The sequence below is a fragment of the Pongo pygmaeus genome, chromosome X, assembly GCF_028885625.2.
Source record: "Pongo pygmaeus isolate AG05252 chromosome X, NHGRI_mPonPyg2-v2.0_pri, whole genome shotgun sequence".
Lineage (NCBI taxonomy): Eukaryota > Metazoa > Chordata > Mammalia > Primates > Hominidae > Pongo > Pongo pygmaeus.
The window spans coordinates 155,333,718-155,356,124 of record NC_072396.2 but is presented as its reverse complement, the minus strand read 5'-3'; the positions used below and the strand labels follow the sequence as shown (position 1 = coordinate 155,356,124).

General features: G+C 48.5%; 2 protein-coding genes across 16 annotated transcripts in view; both read right to left on the bottom strand.

Moving 5' to 3' along the window:
• Positions 1–906: 906 nt before the first annotated feature.
• Positions 907–5,232, bottom strand: LOC134739054 (uncharacterized). Its single transcript, XM_063660697.1, has 2 exons — positions 5,092–5,232; positions 907–3,137 (listed from the first exon to the last, which is right to left on the bottom strand). The coding sequence occupies exons 1-2, from the start codon at positions 5,150–5,152 to the stop codon at positions 2,011–2,013; spliced, it is 1,188 nt and encodes a 395-aa protein (XP_063516767.1). The 5' UTR covers positions 5,153–5,232; the 3' UTR covers positions 907–2,010.
• The window catches only part of MAMLD1 (mastermind like domain containing 1), a 140,556-nt gene continuing 123,240 nt past the window's right edge, over positions 5,092–22,407 (bottom strand). For all 15 annotated transcript variants that reach the window (XM_054471579.2, XM_054471578.2, XM_054471584.2 and 12 more), the window contains 2 exons: positions 11,613–11,856; positions 5,092–5,176 (listed from right to left, as the gene is read on the bottom strand). In XM_054471579.2, the coding sequence (XP_054327554.1) occupies positions 5,136–5,176; positions 11,613–11,856 (285 nt within the window). In that variant the 3' untranslated portion in view covers positions 5,092–5,135. The remainder of the gene's footprint in view (positions 5,177–11,612; positions 11,857–22,407) is intronic.

Genomic DNA, 22,407 nt, shown 5'->3' with positions numbered 1-22,407 from the left:
ACAAAGTTGGTGACAGGGAATGAAAGCTGACTGAAGGACTTTACCCAGACCTATGAGGATATCTCTCTCAGCAGGAAGCAGGAGGGGACTGTGTGAGGACTGTCCAAGAGCTGGAGTGTTGGGACAATGACTCTTTCTCCGACCCCTCTGTCCCACCTCTGGCCCCTGGACTGGGAAGGTCTGCTTCCACCCCCATTGGTCAATCGTTGTCCCTTGTCACAGCCATTGAGAATTTTGGCAGGGAGCATGTTCTTAGAGCACTTTTAGGCTCTGTGGGACATAACAGCTCTGCCTCAGAGCACATGCCTTTCTCAGCTCCTGAAAGCCACTGATCAAATTGGAACATTTTGTACCTTAGGGATGAGGATATCAACTCTCCCAGCCACTTAGAGGGATAAATGTGATGATGCATTCAGTTGTGACTACATCTGATCCCAACTGTTGCTTCAGCTGCTCTCCTATAGCACATGGCGGGAGGCGTGCATCCCAATAGCTACCTCCCCGCTTTTGGGGAGATGTGGTTCCATCCATGAAACCTGGGTACCCGCCTACTAGGTCCTGGCCTATCAGGTGGCAGGGTCTGGTCAAAGAAGGGCATGTGTGGTCTTCAGCAAGGGAGACAGGACAGTGGTGCAGAGAGTCTAGACCCTCAGGGCAAGTCTCCTCCACCCCTGCTCCCGGGGCAGTTGTCTTTGTGATCGCCCATCCCCCTCTGTTTCATCCTCTATAAAATGAGAGGCTGAGCCCCAAATAACAGGCTTCTTTGCCATGACGCAAAACTGCTGAATCTTTCTTTCTGACACACAAGGCATCGAGCAGCCTCTGAAAGAACCAAAGCCACTAGCAGGCTTCCTGACTTGGGTTTGTAGGTACTGAATACTCCCTTGAAAAATAAAAACATAGAGGCACTTTTCTCCTGGCTGTTTATTACAGAACGAAGAAAAAACACACTGGCTCGAAACAGACGCCAGATTTCAAATGTAGAGGCGAAATACGAGGTGGCGATTAAAATGTGATTACACAAAGTCTGGACACTGAGAAAAGTTTACAGGACAGTGGGTGTGGGTTTTCTATAACAGACACTTAAATATACATGACGATAATTGCAGATAGAAACCATCAAAGACAAACCCCAAATCAACTATTAATGTTTACAGATGTTCCCCCCCAAACCACAGAGCCTTACATCAAAACAAATACTGAAAGGCTTTAAACCAGGAACAGCTCGCCTTCACCCCACGAGGGTGCACACAAGCTGGGCTTTTTCTCTCGGTCTGAATGGTAAAGGGAGGAGGATACTCTAGTTCCTCAAGGTGGATTGCTGAGACAGGGCTCGGCTCACACACTCTCTCTGCGCCTCTCCCAGATCTGGAGAACTCTCTCAGCCTCCTGGTAAAGTGTCCCTGTGGGGCACTTAACGATAAAACGGCTTCTGCTGTAAATGCTCATTAGGAAAGAGCTAGCGGAGACTGAAAGGTTTGCAAAAGAGATTAAGAATCACACAAGGCAATAGGATTTTTAGTGAACATAGAAATAAATGGCCAAGTGGTTTTCTATTTGGCATTTGTCAACTTGCACAACAACTCTTGGTCACATCCACATTGCTCATTGCATTAAAACCATAAGCGACTCAGCCACCTAGCTTAACAAGGTATCACTGGAGCAAACAACACAGTCTGCATATTTGTAACATTGTATAATAAACACAAAACAATGCATAGTAAACACAACTCTACTGAAACAAAAGCCGTCGCTTTATTTACAAAGTCACAAAATGAAGTATAAATACTTCTGTCATTAATGTTTAGGAAAACCATTTACAAAATTTTCAAATATGTACACGTAGCTTGAAAAATCACCAGCTTTCCATTTTGTCACAGGTAGAGAGAGGGATAAGCATGGGCTGACAACACCACTCAAATTGTAATGGGAGACAACTGCGGGTATGGATTGACACCACTTCCTAGAGTGATGTCACCATGGGGGCTTCTATGGGCATCCTGCTCAGATTTAAAGTGCCCCAGCATCCTGGGTGACTTGTCCAGAATTCTGGGCTGTGGCATTTTGAGCAGCAGTGTGCTGTTCCAAAATGTCATCGATCAGCCTCAAGTTGCACACCCAGTCTTCATCTGGGCTCACACAGGAGCCTTTCAGGAGAGCTTCAATGAAATCTACCTCATTGCAGTCAGGTGACGAAATCAGATCATTTAGTGGGGGTTGGGGCTGGCGCAAAAAGTCGGCAGGTGGCAGCTCAGGGCGAATACCCATTCTGTTGAACGGACCTGGGAACTGGCTGGCAGCAACGGCAGAAGCAGCAGCAGCGGTGGCAGCAGCAGCCACATAGCTTGGTGGCTCGATGCCCTGTATGGGGCTCAGGGGACTAAAGCTGGCCATACCCTGCTGGAGGAACTTGGTGGTGTTTGCTGCAGGCACCGGGCCCCGCACTGGGCTCTGCCTGAGGCTCTGGCTGCGCAGCAGGCTGAAGCTGGGGTTGTTGGCCAGAGCAGCACTCACCTTCTGGCCAGGCCTGCCTTCAGAGGCCATCTGATTGGGAGGCGCAAGTGCCCGCTGCGATGGGAACACTGGGGCCACCAGAGGCACTCTCACAGGCGCCTTGGCAAAGATGGAGTTGCTATCAAAATGCTGCTGAACGCTATTATCCACTTGGCTGAGGGGTGTTTTCCCCGAAACTGCTGTGGTCACAGCTGCTGCCGCTGTGGCCCATGCAGCATTGTTGAACGCAGTGGGCATTCTTGGCACACTAGGCTGTCTGAGCTGGTGGGGACTCAAGGACTGGGTGCCCAGGGAGCTGGGACAGAACCCAGGCAGGGGCACTTCTGGTGGGGTGGCCTTGGGACTCTGCGTATGCTGGCAGACAGAGCCAAGACTGCCCAGGGGAGTCTGGCCTGAGTGTGAGAGGATGGGAAACTGGGGGCTGGAGGTGAAAATTCCTTGGCGCTTCCCCAGAGTTGGTGAGATCACTCCCATGCCCTCGCAGCTCTGGTGCCTGGTGAGTGGGATCATTCCTGGACTCAGATTGTTCTGAAGGAGCCCAGTTCTGGGTGGCATCAAGTGCTTGCTAGATGGGGGGCTTGCCTTGATCCGGCTACACTTGGAGGTGACTTGTTCTTGGACGGCTACATACAGAAAGAGAGAAGTGGGGATGAGTTCCAAAGGCATCCTCGACTTGGGCTGTGGCCACCGGAGGGGAGCTCCTGGCCCAGCACGGACTTCTCACCTCCCGCCCTTGACTCTCTACTGAGCTCCCCCCTGCTCCCCAATTCCTCACCATTCCCCTCATTTCTCTGCCCTCAGCCTGGACTGCAGTTCTTCTGGGAAGCTGCCCCAACTCCCTAGGTCTGTGCTCACCAAGAGCAGATCACACTGGACTGAAATGCCAGCTGATTTGTCTCTTCAAGAGAATTGGAAGCTCCTGGAGGTCAGGGTCCATGTCTGCTTTTACACTCAGTGCTCTGTATGCAGGGCCTGGCACTGCCCACCCTTAGACAGGTGGTGCATATTTCGTAGAAGGAAGGGGCCAGGTGGGGTGGGCTGGGCTGGTGGCGGGAGCTAGCTCAGCCTCTTAGATTCTCTACCCGATGGATGTGACCTGGGACAGCAAGTGAGTGTGGTGAGTGAGTGCGGATGGTGCTTTGTTCCCCTCTGTTCTCATAGCCTAGATGGCCTCTGAGCCCAGATCTGGGGCTCAGACAACATTTGTTCAACTGAACGGTAATGGGTTTCCTTTCTGAAGGCTGAAATCTGGGAGCTGACATTCTGGACTCCCTGAGTTCTGAAGAGCCTGGGGATGGAGAGACACGGAGCAGAAGATGGAAGGTAGAGTCCCAGGTGCCTAAGATGGGGAATACATCTCCCTCATTGTCATGAGAGTCCACTCTAGCTGATATCTACTGTGGCCGATATCTACCGGTACTTTTTTGGAGTGGACACTGAGTCATGCAGCAGTCATATGGTGTACCCAAGGTCAGGTAGGGGAGACAGTGCAGTCAGGGCACAAGCCCAGTGTGTCTGACCCACCCAAGAGTCCATGCTCGTATCTACAAAAATGATTTTTTCTCTTGTAATCATGCCTAGGTTCTTTTGTTATCAGGGCATGTGTATGTTTTTCAACTAGGTTACAATCTAGCCTTATAAGGTTAACCTCCTGGAGGCCACCAGCCTTCCTGAAACTTGTCTGTGCTGTCCCTGCAACTGGAATATGCCTGATGTGGCACTCCAGCCTGGACAAGTGGGACACAGACTCCGCTGTTATCAGGCCCAAAGAGGTCTTCCATAAGACCAGAAGAGCAATGGTGTAGAGGTGTCATGGGCTACAATAAAGATGCTGACCTCCTGTCTGAGGGCAAGCAGCCTCATCTGACCCTCAGACAAATGCTGAGTGTTCCCAAGACTACCCTTGGCCTGGTCCAATCTCATCCCACTGGTGCGTAAGGGTTGCTGAACTCATGACTTCTTGGCTAGCTTGCAAGCTTCATGGAGTGGGAACTACATCAGGCTTTTTGCTAACTGCTGTATCCTAGGCCAATAAATGTTGATCACATTTATAGCTGCCATGGTAGGGTGGGGACCCCTGCTATCTATCTGTGGAGGCTCTGGGAGCCCCTGACACAAACTTTCTGAAGCAGAGCCTTCCCAACCCCTTTTCCATTCCCTATACCTGACAGATGGACCAGGAACCCATTAGAAATGGAAGGTCACTGCAGCAGTGTGTGAATGTGCGTGTGGGAGAAGGGCAGGATCAGAGCCCTGGGGGTGTGGCAGCCCCCAGGTGATTCTAATCCAGATCCTAGGGAGTGTTGCCCTGTCCCACTGAAATAGCTGCTGTAAGGGGCCTGACTCAGGGAAATCAGTCTCTTGAATTAAGTGGTGATTTTGGAGTCATTTAGACCAGGCCTTCAATTGGGATCCTGCTCTCAGAGTTGGATGAATTATTTAACTGATTTTCAGATCTCCTCTCTCTCAATGCTTTCAGAAACACAGTAACTGTTTACTCTGAAATGAATTCTCACCCCACTTCCACATATGCATCCCTTGCCCACTCCTTTGGGAACACTGGCCTTAACTGCTTACCTTGAAATGGACTCATCTGTTGGGAGATATATGCATTCTGCCGTTCAGGGGTCATTGCCATAAGACCTGATCTCTGTTCCTCTTGCTAAACAGAAGATGAAAAAGACAAATTAGATTACAGCTACCAATAAATAATTAGCCTTAGGATCGCTGCGTGGGGACCTAGGACTTGGCTTTGGTGCAGCAGAAAGCATGAACGAACACACCAACATACACTCGCATGCATGCCCCACCCTCTCGAGCAAAATTCCGCAGGTATAAATAAAGTAAGATTCTCCACCTGGGTTAAAAACACCAACTGCAACAGCATAGAATGGGGCAGGAGAGACAGAACTTAATAGCAAGAGCACACAGAAAAAAGATTTAGGCATTTTGGATGTCCATCTGCTCAGGATGGGTCAGCAGTGAGATGCGATCACCAAAAGAACAAATGTAACATTAGGCTGCATTAGTAGAAGCAGAGTATGTAGAAGGAGGGAGGTGACAGTCCTGTGCTAACTCTGCCTTGGCCAGACTATACCCACAGGAGTCTGGGCATGCCAGTCTCAGGGAGACCCAGACAGACTGGCTGCATTCAGAGGATGGTAAGTAATGAGAGTGGGGACTGGACTTCAAACTACCCAGACAAAGAATGGCTGAGCAAGCCGAGGATGCTGTGGCTGGGGCAGAGCAGACTGTGGGCTACGTAGTGGTGGATACCTAGGCTCTGCAGGGCTGTCATAGGGAAAGACACTGGGAAGAGGACTGAGGCTTGTTCCTGGTGGTCCTGGCATGAACGGCCAGATGATCACATGGTCAGGTGGACACAGCCTCCAACACTGGGAGTAGCCGAACACTTACTGCCAACCTCCCGCCCTTCTCCTGACTAGTTGCAGCATAGGCAATTGGGAGGAGCTTCCTGTCTCCATCTGAAAGCCGGCTGGGTGGGCAGGGGGAGGAGCGAGCCAAGTTTCAAGGCCGCAGTTTCGGCACTCAGTCTGGGATCGGCTCAAGGAGCAAAGGGGAAGAACATAGCCAGGAGTGAATAACATGAAGGCCCCCAGACCCAGAAAAGGCATGACTTGCTCTGAGACCCTCAGCCAGTTGGTGTCAGGTTGTGACTCGGATCCAGGTCTGACTCCCAGTCCAGTGCTTGAAGCCTCACCCCACACAGTGAGGGGAGCCCGGCCGTCTCTGCTCATCTGCTGCCGTCTCTCTCTCCTTCTCAACCACCAAGGCAGCTCTGTCTGGGAGCACATGCTCCAAGTCCACTTTCTGGTCTGTGTCCCCCCAGATGCCAGAGGACTCGACTCTACAACACGGGCTGCCCGTGCAGTGCCTGCTTTTCCAGCAAAGGGCTTCTGGGAACCCTTCTCTGCACTCAGTGGGGCTGGCGGGAGTGGGGCGGGGTAGCGACCCAGTGCTTGGGACTGTGCCCAGCTCTCAGGCCTGGCAGCAGTTCCTGGCCTTGGTTCCTGCCAAGGCAGAGAGGACAAACACATGGCACCGGGAAGACTACACCAGAAGTGATTCCACCAGACTGGGGTTTGCTTTTCTATCCCGCCCTTAGCCTGCTTCCTGTCCTGGTCCCTGCCTCCCCCTCCACTGGAGCTGCCGTGTGGGCAGTGAGGGGCTGTTTCTCAGCTGCCCTATGGAGCTGCCCTCTCCCTGCCGAAGCATTGGCAAGGCGGCAAGGGGTGGGGGTGGGGATGGGGGGTGGGATCTGCCTTCTCAAGCTCTCATTATACTGAGCACATCTCACCCACTATTTTATGTCATCTAGCAACACCCCATGTGGACACTGAGGAGCACGGGGGTCACATGACCAAGGCCACACCATCCGGATCTGCCTGAGATGGTCAGGGTTGGCGGCCGTTTCTGAAGGCAGTCCTTAAACTTTGGGTCTTCTTGTACCAGTCTCAGGACATCAGGGCAGAAGATCTACAGTCCCCAGCTTACTGATGTGACAGCAGAGGCTCAGAGAGGTTAAATGACTTGCCCAAGGTGACACGGCTAAGAAGTACAGTATCTCCTAACTGCAGACCAGGTGCTTCCGCTGCTTCTGGGGACAGATTCCTGTGTGGCTGGCTAGGTCTAAACGGTCCTTAACTCCATCCCCACCGGTTGCTGCATTAGTTTCATCAAATAACATAGTTGTACAGAGGTAGGGGTTCAGGGGCAGGGGTAGATGGAGGCTGGAGAGTGTGACTAAGGAAACAGCAGGGGAAGTGCGGTGAAGTCCAAAGGGAGGGACGGAAAGAGAAAGCCAAGCCCAGGGGCGTGCCAGACAAAAGGAAAGGCCACGCCAGGGCAGGGCAGGCTTCAGCGGGTGCTGGGGCGTCTTCATCCCGGGAAGCACACATTCCAGAGGACCCCGGAGTCTACTGGAAAAGCTGGCCAGCCTATCACTATGGAAACTGCCAAGGCCACACAACGCTGCTGACACCCAGCCTGGGTGCCAGTGGCCAGCTCTGCAGGACCTTCAAGTCTGGGGTGCCACCAGCAAGCGATGGCCCTCCACGGGCTCTTCACCTTACGGCAGTGTCCAGAGGCACCGCCAGTCCTCTGCTCCCATGCTGGTTCTGCTGTCCCTGGCAAAAGGAGCCAGAGCATTCTCTCCAGGCCTCCCGAGGAGGCTGCTTCCTTTGTTTTGCAGATGGAGGCTCCCATCCTTTGTTCTGAATCAATGTGCTCCAAAGATAAGCCCCAAGAAAACAGTTGTTGCCTTTTGACACTGACAATTAGAATCGTTGGAAAATGGAGAAAACAGGAAATGACAAATGGTTTCAGTGACCAGGAGGAAACGGTGCCTGAAAGTTGCTGCTTAGTGACTGGGACACTCGCTTTCTGCTCTCTTAAGAAGGACGGCCTAGGCCGTGTGGCCTTTTATAAACAAAGCTATGAAGGGGTCGTCGAATTTTCTAGGGCTGCAACTGTGGCACTAGGTCCTATTGTGCCAGGTGACACTGACAAGCAGCACTGAGTTCTATGCAAGCCCAGGTGTACTTCTCTCCTGGTGACCCCCAGAGAACTAAGGCCCAGCTCTTCCTCTGTCACACCCCCTCCCAGCCCCCACTCTCAGACAAGGGACCACATTCACAGACAGTCTCAGCCAAGATGGCAACCTTGGAAGTCCTGGGGATGCCTTTCTAGAAGCTTCAGGCTGATGCCAGGAAGCTGTAAAGCCCCCACCTGTCTCTGGGGGTTGTGTGCTGGGCAGGAGAGAGGGGAAAAAGCCCAAACTCCACCACTGCCTGCTGGCACAACTGAGCCCACGCCAGGCACTGCACCAGCTTCACTCACCAGCCACCACATGCTAATGTCTCCTGTTTACCCAGGTGCAATCACCTGAGTGCTGCTTTCTCACCACTGCATGGGAAGAATGATCTCATTACCAATTCAACCACTTAAGTGGGCAAAAGGACCCCAACGGGGGAAAGGCAGAGGACAAATGATTAGGGGGACTGAGACAGATGCCCACAAAATATTCCTGGATTTTAGCGGGATTCGGGCTGAAGTTCCTTGCCCCATGAGCCCTTGGAGGAGAGCATCCTGACTCGGACAAGAATTCAAATGACATAGCTTCTGGGGGATGGCAGTGAATGGATCCAAAGCCTTGTTTTATAAAGAATGTGGAGGAAGGGAGGAAGGAAGGGAGGGAAGGGGAGAGGGAGAGGGAGAGAGAAGAAAGAAGAGGAAGAGAAGGAAAAGGAGGAGGAGGAAGGGGAGGGGAGAGGAAGAAGGGGAGGGTAGAGGAGGAGGGAGAAGGGGAAGGGAGGATAGAAGAGGGGAGGGAGCGGGGAGATTATCTACCCCTCCATGCTAGGGAACTCCTGTCTCCTTTCCCAGCAGACACTGCTGCATGAGTGCCCCCACAGAGAGCCAGCCTGCTACATAGCAGAAGGTGCTCAGCTATCTGTCCCAAAGGTTGAGCACTAGTGTACTCCACAAGGAAAAAAACCTTCTTTTGTACTGTTTGGAAGCCAGAATTAGAGACAACTCATTCACCCTTCTGACTTTTCCTTTGGAATGACAGGAAGATAGTATACTGCATGGGACCACCATACATTCAAGATCTGAGTTGTGGGGAACCCCACCCCCACATGGGTGGAGCCCCCTGAGACCCGTGGGCTCTGACAGGCCATGGCCCATAGATAGTGACAACGTAGACCCTGCTGTCTGAAGCCTAGTTGGAGGATGGATGGATGCTTTTAGGAAAAAATTCCCTTTAGTCATCTTTCAGAAACTACAGCGGCTTCCTAAAATGAATGGCAGGCAAGTTTTGATTGTTTCCTAAGTTCCTCCTAACTCTCACAGCCTGTGACTCAGCTTCTCCAGAATGCCTGCAGGGAGGCAGGACCATTGGGAGTAATGAGCATGAGTTGGGCCACCTCTCCCAGTGGACTGTTAACGCCAAGATCTGGGGTGGAACCCACTGAACACCTGCCCTTTTGCGTTGCCCAGAATGCAGCCAGAGGGATACAGGCCACAGTAACTCTGGGGCCCCTGAACCTACCTTCCCAAGACCCTGACGGGAAGGTATTGCTTACATGACAGTCCAGTCAGTCCCTCTGTCACTCAGTTGACAAACATGATCATGGGTCTACTATGGGCCAGGCTCTGTTCCGGGCATGGGGATAACACCGTGTGTCTCCACTCTTATGGACACAAGTAAATCAATCAAAGCAGATAATGTTCTAATGACCACCCAGTAGGGTGAAGGGATGGAGAGTGGACAGGTGCTGGTAGAAACCTAAGGTCAAGTCATGGGACCCCAATGGGGAACTGGAACCTGCCACACCATTTTCTATGTTAGGGGTCTTTCCTTGCCCTTCTGGAGACCTCACCCATGGTAATGGTGCTGCCCTCAGGTTTGAACTGGTCTGAAGCTGTCACTGGGGGCTTCACAAAATGAATGCCATTGAAAGCAAACGGCAGAGATCTGCATATGAAATTCTTTTTTACCCTTTGTTTTCTGTCTTGCCACATGATCTATGACTGCTGCAAACTCTATTCTGACTCCTCCTCAGTCTTGGCGGGTCTGGGAAGAACTTGGTTTAGATGCTGGGAATGATCCCGGGCAAAGGAAACAAATATATTTCCAGCTTGCTTTTCTTCTTCCCCTGTGGTGCCTGCATCCTCTGTCTCGCACTGACTCACAGGCTGGACTGACAAAGCGGCTGTGTTGAGAGGGAGGATTTAGTGAATGCCAGGCCTGACCCTCAAAGGCCCTCAGGTGGGGCCAATTTCCAAGGTTCTTAGAGAAGATTTGGGGCCACAAATCTGCTCTGCCACTTCACTGCTGGGTGAAAGCTGTTGGCTTGAGAAGAGAGAGAATAGGTGAGGGACAAGAATTCTCAAGGCAAGCTAGCTGAGATCCTTTCATTTGTGGCTTCCAAAGACAGGGAAAGGCAAGGCAGACCAGGGTGGAAACAGCGACATCCTGAGGGGATGACGTCCGTTTTGCTAATTCTGTTTCCCTGGCAGCTTCGTGCTGGACAAGATTTCTCTGGTTTCAGCTGAAGAGTGAACAGCTGAGGAGCTCTGTGACTCTGACAGAGAGAGAGAAATCAATAGCCCTTGAAAGGAAAGCACTGCTTGTTCTTCCAGGCCAGGGCAGGCAGGATAAAGAGAACAAGGCTGTACATACCAAAGCCGAATTTCCATTAAAGGCCAGAATCCCGGGAGGCCCTTTCAGCTTAATGACCATCTTCTGATCACTATCACTTAGAAAATGTTCATGTCTCCAGTTTTCTCTGCAGATAGGGCAGACATCCTGTGCACATTGATATTTTATGCACCAGATGCAATTCTCTGCAAAGGTCCCCTCTGGCTGGTGTCCATCCACTTGCTCTCATGACCACTGATGCGACTCTGGGGGCAAGTCAAGCCATTCCTTCTAGACTCTAGAATCTAGAGGATGATCCCAACTCACAGGCCTCTTGGACAAGCTTGGTTTGGATTCCTTCTGCCTGTACTACCCGGACTGCCAGTCCTCCAGTAGGGCAATCCAACTTCCTGCCTCTAGGGTGTGGGAGTCCTGGGCGGGGTTTGGAATCCACAGCAGATGGCTGGCAGGAGAGGCAGTTCCCGAGCACCCACTAGGTGCCAAGCAGGCAGGTATCAGGTGCAGGGCTTCGGAGGTGCAGAAGCACAGCCCCTGTCCCCCTCAGGTTCCCAGTCTGGCCTCAGGGACAGACAGGCAGGTATGGAAACAGGGTACTGGAAGGCATGCAGCTGAGGGAGAGAGCAGCTGCACCCTGGACAATCCCCCACTCATTTCCCTGGAGATGGGGCTGAGGCACCTGGAGCACTCTGCTTGCTTGGGTTGTCCCTTTGCCAAAGAATGCCGGGCAGAAAGTAGAGAACAAGCAGGCCCAGGAAGCACTAGAAGTCCCTCATGGGTGGACAGAGCTTTACCTTCGGAGCTGTCACCTCCTGTGTTCCTCCCAACAACCCTGTGAGGCAGGCGGGAAGGCTGAGCAGGGGACTGTGCCCCGTTGACAGATGAGGAAAGCGAGGCTCAGGGGGAAGTGACTTACCTGCGGCATCGCAGCTAGGCAGTAGTGGAGCGGGCACCTGCCTCCAGGCCTTCGGATCCCAGCTGCCCCAGGGCGCTGCCTCTGAGGTGCTGTACGAGGAGGTGACTCGGGCCAGCTCATGAGCAAAGGAGCTGCCGGGCAGGAAGGACTCACTCCCCAGGGCCTGGCAGGACGGGGGCTGTCGCCCGAGGCTGACCTGGGGGGGCCTGGCTTCCCCAAGCTTGCAGGCTTTGTCTACATGAGTCTACAACAACCGATTGAACAATCCATCAGCTGCTTGGCCACAAAATGGTTCTGACTGATCTTGTCACTGCCCTGAGTGCCTAGCTGGGTCATCTGGGTGTTGTGGTTATACCCACCAACTGGTTTGGTGGAACGAAACCAAACAGCTTTGTGATCTTAGCTTGTCTTGGGTCATAGACTTCTTTGAGAACCAGTTATAAGCTATGGTTTCTCTCCACAGAAAAAGCACTTATGGTGTCTCCCCCTTTCCAGCCCACCAACATTTTACATCTAATTTGGGGGGGTTTTCTGGACCACTTAATACCTATCCGTGGATCTCATGTGAAGACTCCCCTGGCTTGAGAAATCACTGTCTTGTTGAAAACGGGAACAAAGCTAAGTCAGATAGCTGGTTCATCAGCAATGACTTTGACCAAGCCTGATCCCACCCTACCCCACCCCACCCCAGTGACCACCTCCCACAATGGAGCACACAACTCTAAACTGGTTTGTAGGTATGTGTGTGTAAACACGCTGAGGAATCTGCAAAACCAAATGGTGAGTGCAAAACCAAACAGTCACGAGTAAATCTCACAACAACCACGTCCTGAGCTGCAGCCCTTGTTGAACTATACCCCACTAGGGCCCCAAGATTTTAAGACTTGTGTGTGTGTGGGACCTCACCTTTCTATCATGCTTTAGAAGACAGGGATTTCACCAGAATTGAACAGATTCAACATATGACCCATTTTTTTCAGCCAAAGGCAATGAAAATAACTTCATACTTGATATCCATGTCAGCAAAAGCTGCAAAACGCAAATGGGTGGCTGCTAAGAGCCCTGGCACCCTGACGAGCACACCAAGTGCTTAGCAACAGTGGTGTCCAAAGGACCAGCTGGAAGCCTGCCTTGATGAGAAGTTGCTCTTCTTTCTACATGAAGCAGCACCTCTACTCTCCTGCTTTTAATACCTGAGCTGTGAGTGATCATCTATGTCCATTAGCAAACATCCAAACTCATACCCGAAATCTAAGCTACATAGTTGGAATCACTTCAATTTATTGCAATAAACACTTACTAAGCACCTACTGTGGGCAAGTCTTCGCAATGGATAATAGTTCAGTAGATATTTTGATGTAATATTTGAAATAACAATAAAAATTGCCACCACTGAATTTATTGAGCATTTGCTGTGCTTTAGGCACTAACCCAGGTTCTTTAAATATTTGGTCTTATTCAATCTGTATAAACAGCCATCTATGAGAAAGGGACTATTATTGCCCTTATTTTACAAATGAGGCCACTGAGGCCCAGAGAGGTTAACTAAGTTGCCCAAAATCATACAGCCCACTAGTAGCAGAGCAGGATGCAAACCCAGGCTTGCCTCATTCCCAAGCCCACATGTCGTTTGCATTGGTGTGGATGTGTGCATGTGTTTAGTCATTAGCATGTTATACGGTAAGTAAGTTTTGAAACACAGAAACTTAAAACGTGCCATTAAGAAAAGTACAGGCAAGGTTTTCCAAGGGGAGGTGTGGACCTCCGGACAAATTTTTAAGAACAAATTATAAATACTTAAAAATGGGAATAAGAAGACAACCTAACTACCTGAACAGTTTTAGAGATGACTCATGCCCACCCTCTAAAACCCAAACGAAAATAACAAAGTCAAGAAAACCCATGAAATCTTAGCAAGCGATTTCTATGTACCTGTGAAAAGGATTTCTTTACCATTCTAATGGGATTTATGCCAACCATAGAGGGCTCAGTGCCCCTCCCATGGGGTGGTTAGTGAGTACAGAGCTGAGCTCACCGGCCATCTGCAGCTTCATGTCATCAAGCTCCAGTTTGTCCTTGGAGCAAGGTTATCTGGGACATGAGCAGAGACATTGCTTTCTACAATGGATAGTTCTTTCTGCCTGCATACCTAGCTCCTTGATAACTTTAAGCACTATTTTATAGCCACACTGGAGTTTTGAAGACCTCAATATGCAAATATTACTCAGGTTCTGATTACTTGTCTGCTCCATGATAACACACTCTAAAAGCAATGAATGGGGCTTATTTGTAGTGAACTGAAGCGTTTTAAGCTTTTGCTCAGGAATCCCTGGTAGCGTCGTGTGACTTGCAAGATATTAGTGATGGGTCAAGAAACAGGACCCCCCATCAGCATTAACATACGCTTGCAGTGCCTCAGTAGTCCATCAGGCAGAAAAAACTGCAGATGGCACATGGAAATGACCAGCGGCAGAAGATACCCGACAGTGTGGGCAGTTCTATTTCAGCAGCAATCAAGAGGGGGCCTGGAGCCACTCAATCGAGTGGAGCAGGATGGGAGCAAGCACTGTGCAGACCAATGCGATCCCCAGTTAACACAAAAAATAAATAAAAGAGATGAGATTCAGTCTCTTGACTGTGACTGACTGGGAGCTTTACAGCTGATGCTTGTGTCTTTCTCCATTTTATTTAATTAGGAAAAGAAACTGCTTATCACACACTCTAAGTGTGAGGGACAACCTCCACAGGAAAGGTTGTTAGGAACATTTCAACTTCTAGAAGTTTCTAAACATAAGGTAAATCCATCTTTGTCCTTGGGATCACTGCACATCTCAGAAAGGCAAATAAATCAGTAATTGGTGGGCATAATTACTAGCTCATGGACTGACAAGGTCTACACTATTTCGAATCTCACAGAAGTAAGCCATGGGACAGATTAAGATAGAGTCTGATAGTGGTGCCCCGTTTCCTGGAGGTCACACTTACTCATCCCCCTGGACCCTGGGCTTCTCATGATTGTCAGAGAGCTTGCTGGAACCAGGTCAGCCCAGTTTCCCTTCCCCTGAAACATCCTCCAGTGGCTCGCACCAAGACTAGAGATGCAAGTGCAAGCACATCCACCCTCTCAGCAGCCAGGTTTTGCGTTGCATAATGTCACGTACCCCCAGTCATACCAATCTCCTTGGAGCTCTCCAGACAGGCTGCCATGTGTGGTCGGCCCTCTGTGCTTGTCCTCCTTGGTTTGCCAAGCCTGGAATGCCCTTTCTCCATGATTGTACTCTGGGAATTCTGTGTGTCTTTCGAGATGAAGCTCCTCCACCCTGGAAATTCTGCCTCTCTTTCCAGGTCCAGCTCCTGTGGCTGAATAGCCTTGGCTGACTGAACATTCTTGCTGGGCCAAGTCTTAATCATCTCTAAATCCCTCTGGTTCCCCGACAGTATCTAGCCCAGGCAAAGGGCTCAGCAAATACTTGCAAAATTCAATAAACTTTACTATGTTACTAGCTTGGCATGATGTTCTAGGCACTTGGGAGATTATAATCTGGTGAGCATTGTGCTAGTCTTTTTTTTTGGGATAAACACCAATGACAAACTGAGCCTTTACTCTCATTTTAGCACATCTACTCATCTCTTTTCAATGCTGGTGGGTTTATAAAACCCATCAGCAGAACAGAGAGTGATCATAATCATATTGTGAAAATAACATCAGCTAATACATTTACTGAACATGCTTTAGTGTGCTGGGCACTGAACTCTGTGCACACATGAATTTGAGATAGATTGTTCCTAGCTAATAAGACGAGGAAGTGGAGATGGGCTTACTCAAGTCACACAATAGCAAGATGGGGTACAGACAAAAACCAAGCTAGAAACCAAGCAACCCCTGGGTTTGGAAATGCATGGGCTCCTTCTCTGCACATGGCGAGGAGCAGTCAGGTGCTCCTCCTTCTTTCATACTGAAATAACTCTGCATTTTTGGCTATTCTGTGACACTCTGTGCTATTCTGTAGCTCAAACGGCTCTGGTGCAAGGAGCTCAGATTATGACTAACCCCCATAGATATTCAGCTGCTTTGCAAGAAGTGGATGAATGCTCTGGCTTTATAAATTATTGACTAGATTGGATATTGGCCCAATCTTCACTCTGGTGATTCAGAAGGAGGCATATGCACATTTGCAGGGTTATAGTAGTGCACTCTAATTCCACTGGCTTCTGAGAGCTTGTAGGTTTCTTGACTTAATCATTCTGGAATTAAGGTAATGGATCCTCAACACCTTTTCTTTCTCTGGCCTTTACTAGCCATGTAACAGAAATGAGCAGAGAAAACCCAAGAAAGCCAACTGGAGACTTGAAGAGTCTGCCAAAGATGCTCAGAGTCCAAGGTCCTCTGTGGCTCACTGACTTCAGAAGCCAACCTCAGTTGTTCAAGTCACTTGTGAGGTTACTATGTTAGAGCACTAAATATTATCCAGATAGCCCAAAGAGGTGAAGGCAGACATGTGGAAGAACCTGGATTTTTGGGCAAGTTGATGAATGCCTCCTGCCCCATATCAAAGAGAGGTGATAGGAGACAACTTTGTGAATTTGAAATAATGCACCGGGGAAACAGGAAAACGTAATGTAAGTCACGCTTCTTGGCTTTTTTCTTGCCATTACCCTACTTGGCCAAGTGCAAATGGGATTTCAATATATCATAAGTGTGCATCTATTAATAACAATGCAAGAAAGCTGTACAACTCAAGTCTGAGATTTTGTAAGAAACAGAATCTCAGAATCTCCGTAAGCAGCACCATCCAACAGAACTTCCTGAGTTGATGCTGAATCATCCCAGAAAGAATAGAATGCTCTAGAGCTGTGCTGTTCAATATGGTGGCCACTGGCCACATGAAGTGTGTAGCACTTGAAATGTGGCTAGTACAAATGAAGAACTGAATTCTTGTTTTTTAAATTTTTTATTAATTTAAATAGTTACATGTGACTGCTGGCTACAGCATTGGACAGCATAGCTCTTTGGCATAGTGGCTAAGAGTCCAGGCTCTGCAAAAAGAGAGTCTGGACTTGAATTATGGGTTTGCCACTTCCATGCTTTGTAATTGTGGGAGAGTTACTTAACGTTTCTGTGCCTTAATTTTCTCATCTGCAAAAGGGATTAATAATTGTATATTATTCATAGAGTGGTAAAGGTTAGGAGGACTAATAGAATTAGCACGTATGCAGTGCCTGGCATGTTGTATGCACTCCAGGAAGGTTAGCAGCAGTATTAATTAACAATAATACCTCCACCATGTATTGAGCCCCTTTCAATGGTCCAGGCACTGATCTATGAATTTTACACAGATTAGCCTAAAACTGGACATGCTGTTCTAGGTGTGGTCTGGCCAACATGGCTCAGCAGGACCTGTGTTTTGGTAAAGTAAATTAATAATAATAATAATTGATGATGATGATGACATCGTAAATATTTATTGAGAACTTACTCAATGTAAGGCACTGACCCTTTCCTAGGGTCATTTCAATTAATGAATCCTCAGAACAATCCTATGAAGAAGGTACTACTATGACCCCACTGTAAAGATAAGGAAACGGAGGCACAAAAAGGTTAAGTGACCTGCCCATGATCACCCATTAGTTAAGTGCCAGAACCTAGACTAGAACCTAGGTATTGTCTGATTTCAAAGCCTGTGCCAAGCTTTGTGTGATCAAAGTGCCCAAGTGAAACTTTTGTTATTGCAGTAAGTAGACTAACAGCAAGAATATTTTGTAAGGCCACTGGGGTTCTACTGTGCAATGGCTGCAGAGCTGGCTGCTGTGAGACCCAGGTGTCCTCTTCTTTTTATAATAACTGTACCTTGAAATGAGGAGAACTCCAAGTTGGGGGATCTCTGTTATGATACGTGTGGTATGGTGGGTGGAGGGGGTAGATAAGTCTCACTGAAGAAATTCTGGCTGGGTGCAGTGGCTCATGCCTGTAATCCCAGCATTTTGGGAGGCTGAGGTGGGTGGATCACCTGAAGTCAGGAGTTTGAGACCAGCCTGGCCAACATGGTGAAACCCCGTCTCTACTAAAAATACAAAAAGTTAGCCAGGCATGGTGGTGCGTGCCTGTAGTCCCAGCTACTTGGGAGGCTGAGGCACGAGAATCACTTAAACCCAGGAGGTGGAGTTTGCAATGAGCCAAGATCACGCCACTGCACTGCAGCCTGGGCGACAAAGTGAGACTCCATCTCAAAAAAAAAAAAAAGAAAAAAGAAAAAAGAAAAAAAAAAAGAAATTCTACAGAAAACTCTAGGGTAGCGCCAATCCCACCCATTTGGCGGATCTGTTCTGTAAATTTGCATTTTGTAAAAGTTTTCTTGGAGCAGGGTATCCCCTAAGCAAGACCTGGAAAAATTTAGGCTTTCCTGGAGTTTTTCCCCCACAAATGTATATAATTTAACTTTAACATTTCAAAATATAAGTGTTTAGGGCTGACTGAAATTGACTGGGTCCAAAATCAAATTCACTTCATCATGTAAATTCTCAGATTTGAAATTTAATTACAGAATTAAGTTCAACTGATAAATTGCTACTTTGACAAGGGGAAAAATAACCCAATAACAAAAAAAGGTAGAACCCATAATGTATAAAGAAATGAAGGAATTACTATCCCCTGGGCAGTTACCTCACTGTGGCACATTCCTGTGGATATCCCATAGTGCTTGGCATAGAGTGAATCTGCAGTACACTTCCCACTTCTGAGGTTGAGGCTGTGGGGCACTTTCATAGTGACCAAGGCTGTGCCTGTTGTCAGCAACGCTGGGTAATGAGGTTGGTGGGCCACTGGGCATCATGCTACTTGGGGGAGCATCAGGGACTGGGTAAAAGGGGAAGGGCATCAAGGCTCTCCAGAGTCTAGAGTTTTAGTAGCCAACAAAGGCCTGTGGCAATCCTTGCCCTGACAGTTTCTGGAAGGTTTCTATTTTCTCATGATGATGATGATAATGATGATGACAATAGCTACCATGTATTGAACACATACAATGTGCCAGGCACTGAGTGAAACACTATAAATGTTTACTAAGTGAAACATTCAATACCCATGGCAAGTCTGAAAGATGGGTACCATTATGATCCCCACTTAATAGGTGGGGAAAATAAGGTTCAGAAAAGCAAAGTAGCTTGCTCAAAGTCACACCATATGTAACTGGCAGAGCTGGAAGCTGAACCTGGGGTTGACTTACATGAAAATCCAGGCTCTTAACCGCAAATACTACAAATGCTTCAATATGAAGCAATATTCAAAACATAACCCTCACCCCAACCCCCACCTCCCTTCCCAGCCTCAAATTCTCTCAGTATCTCCTTGATGGGTACAGTAAGCACTGCTGATAGGTCTTGGGCTTCCAAGGGAGCCATCCAACTAACCGTCACGTTCGGGCAACCGAAGAAGGGAGTGGCAGGATTTCCTTTGGAGACTTCCGGAATTAGACAGCAGATTTAACGCACGCATCTAAATTCTCTCCCTCCCAGAGCCTCATTAAAACTACAGTAAGAGTTTATGTTTTGTTTTGTTTTTAAAGACAAAATCCCACCAGGATAGAGAGAATAGGAGAGGAGATAACAGCATCATAATTTATGAAACTAAAATGTAGATAGACCAGGATTAACTGACTACACAGCACCAAGGAAGCTGAATGAAAATACAGCAGAGGAGAAAACTGGAAAGGATCGTGGTCTATATGGCAGAATCTTCCCCAGGCTCAGGAAGAGGAGCTCTAGATGTTCCCAGATCTGGGAGGTAAAGTGGAATGGGGGGACATGGCCAGCACAATGGGGTTGGGCTGGAAGCTGGTTAAGGAGCAGGCAGATCCCTGAATTCCCTCTCTGACTCTGTGTCCCCAGGCATCTGCCTGTGCCCCACCCTGGAAGAGGTCTGGCTTGACCCTTTGTCTGGTGAATTTCCTGCTCTGCTTTCCTGGTCCTGCTGGCCAGATCAGCAGAGGCCACTCACTTCACCCCACAGGTATGTTCTGTGTTGCCCTACACCTGGGAACTGGAGGTACTGGAGGCAGGCTGTGGTGAGCTTGAAAGCAAAACACAGAGGGCAGTCCAATCTCTTTGGCCATATTTCTTCTGCATATCCAATACCATGTCCACAACTCTGCTAGTGTCCTGTTGGTGGTGGGCTCTACACATTCCCGGGAAGCTGAAGGCAGATAATGACCGGGACAGGTCAGCCTCTCTTCTTCTGAAAGCCTTCATCTACTAATGGCCTGGGACTCTTCCCTTAAATGCTTAGATTGTGTTTTCCACTAAGGTTTTTTTTTGTTGTTGTTTGTTTGTTTGTTTTGAGACGGAATCTCACTCTGTCGCCCAGGCTGGAGTGTAGTGGCACGATCTCAGCTCACCACAACTTTCGCCTCCTAGGTTGAAGCGATTCTCCTGCCTCAGCCTCCTGAGTAGCTAGGATTACAGGCACATGCCACCACGCCCGGCTAATTTTTGTATTTTTAGTAGAGACGGGATTTCTCCATGTTGGCCAAGCTGGTCTCGAACTCCTGACCTCAGGTGATCTGCCTACCTTGGCCTCCCAAAGTGCTGGGATTACAGGTGTGAGCCACCGCACCCGGCCAAGGTTTTTGTTTTTTTGTTTGTTTTTTTTTTTTTGTTTTGTATTGAGGCAGGGTCTCACTCTGGTCACCCAGGCTGGAGTGCAGTAGCGCAATCACGGCTCACTGAAACCTCCACCTCCCTGGCGGGCTCAGGTGATCCTCCCACCTCAGCTTCCCAGGTAGCTGGGACTACAGGCATGTACCACCACTCCCAGCTAATTTTTGTATTTTTAGTAGAGACAGGGTTTCCCCATGCTGCCCAGGTCGGTCTCAAACTCTGGGAGCAAGCGATCTTCCTGCTTCAGCCTCCCAAAGTGCTGCGATTACAGGTGTAAGCCACCGTACCCGGCCCCGCCACTAAGGTTTTGAAAATGAAGCAATTACAAGTTTAAGTCTATTAATAAGTGATGAAGCTATGTAGAAAAGCAGAATAATTATCTTGGATCAGGAAGGTCACATGGGGATCTACTTGGGGGCTGTCAATATTCTATTTCTTGAGCTGATTAGTGTTGACAGCAGGTTTTAATTTTTTACTTCTTTTTGTTTGTTTGTTTTTGAGACGGAGTCTTGCTCTGTCTCCCAGGCTGGAGTGCAGTGGTATGATCTCGGCTCACTGCAACCTCCGCCTCCTGGGTTCAAGCCATTCTCCTGCCTCAGCCTCCCCAGTAGCTGGGATTACCGGCAGGCACCACCACGCCCAGCTAATTTTTGTATTTTTAGTAGAGACGGGGTTTCACCATCTCGGCCAGGCTGGTCTCGAACTCCTGACCTCTTGATCCGCCCGCCTTGGCCTCCCAAAGTGCTGGGATTACAGGCTTGAGCCACCGTGCCCGGCCCATTTTTTACTTCTTTATTAAACTGTACATATAGGCCTTGCACACTTTTCTGCATCAATGTTATGTTCCACAATAAAGGGAAAAGTTATATACACAACTTGATACCAGTAATGTGAAACATATATTTCTACATAGAAAAAAAATGACTGAAATACTGCACTCCAACATGTTCACACAGTAGTTGCTTCTGGATTATTTATATATTAAATGTTTATATATTGTATTATGCCATGAGGTTTGTGTTTTCTCTCCACTTTTCTGCATTTTCCAAGTTTACTACAAAAAGCACATATTACTCTTATAATCAGAAAGTCATAAAATACTTTAAAAAGACAAAATTGAAACTAATAAGGATCAACACAAAATAGATGAGCCATCTGTGGAAATCTGCACAGAATACTACCTAAAGAGATTGGTGACGTGCATGATCTCACTAGGATGAGCACAAAGCTTGCCAGAGCCTAGGGTCTATTTCTAGGGTTGGCTCTTGGAAGCCAGGATAGTTGTTATCTCTGGGAAGAGGGAGGGGCACACAAGGGGCTTCTAAAACATTCTGAATGTTCTATTTCTGAACCTGGTTGGTGGGTACATGACTGTTGGTTTTATTATTATATGTTTTATATACTCTTCCGTACGTATGGTGTGGATTCCAAAAAAAGATTTCCTTTAGAGAAAACCAGAATCATATAAGTAGAAAATATGGTGCTATGTTGAAGGAACAACTCAAGTTTATATAAAATCATCATCATTTATAGGCTTAAAAAGTTGCTTTGGAATTTTGGTCTAACTGACTTGTCTTTTCTGCAGCAAACCGCGCTCCTTCTGGACCTGCTCCAGGCAGAGGGGATTAGGGTGGGTTCAAGGCTGCAAGTACCTAGCTCAGCACACTCTCTTCCTGGGACTTAGAGTTTGTCTGGTGTTGGCTCTCTGAGCTCTTGTCAGGAATGCCGACCCTTCCGAGGTTCAGGATTTGAAGCCTGCCTTCCTACCCCAGATTTTGTCCGCACAGACACTCAAGTATGTATTTCAACTACAAATGACCTGTGCTTTCCTATTACTCCTCTCTTTCATGGTAACCTTTCTGGTATCCTTCCTTCCCTACATTTATGGGAGGGGGACATCATTCTCTGCTCTCCTGTCACCGAAGGCTCTACCGTCTGTCTTCTTCTGACCCATCTGGTTTTCCTGGGGCCACCTCCTCTCCTTACCACCCTAACACTTTTGTAACTTGAGGAGAAATGAGAGATCACCTAGTCAGGTCATCATTCTCTGTAGATGAAGAGGCCCAATGGTTTCCTCAAGAATTGCCAAGCGAGTTAAAGACAGAGAGTATGAGACTCAGCAAGACCTACAGAAAGCATCCATCCG

Coding starts and splice junctions, on each gene's coding strand:
- LOC134739054 (XM_063660697.1), bottom strand. CDS start 5,152: ATGGCAATGACCCCTGAACGGCAGAATGCATATATCTCCCAACAGATG. Junction 3,138..5,091: donor ACAGATGAGTCCATTTCAAG/GTAAGCAGTTAA, acceptor TTCTGTATGTAG/CCGTCCAAGAACAAGTCACC.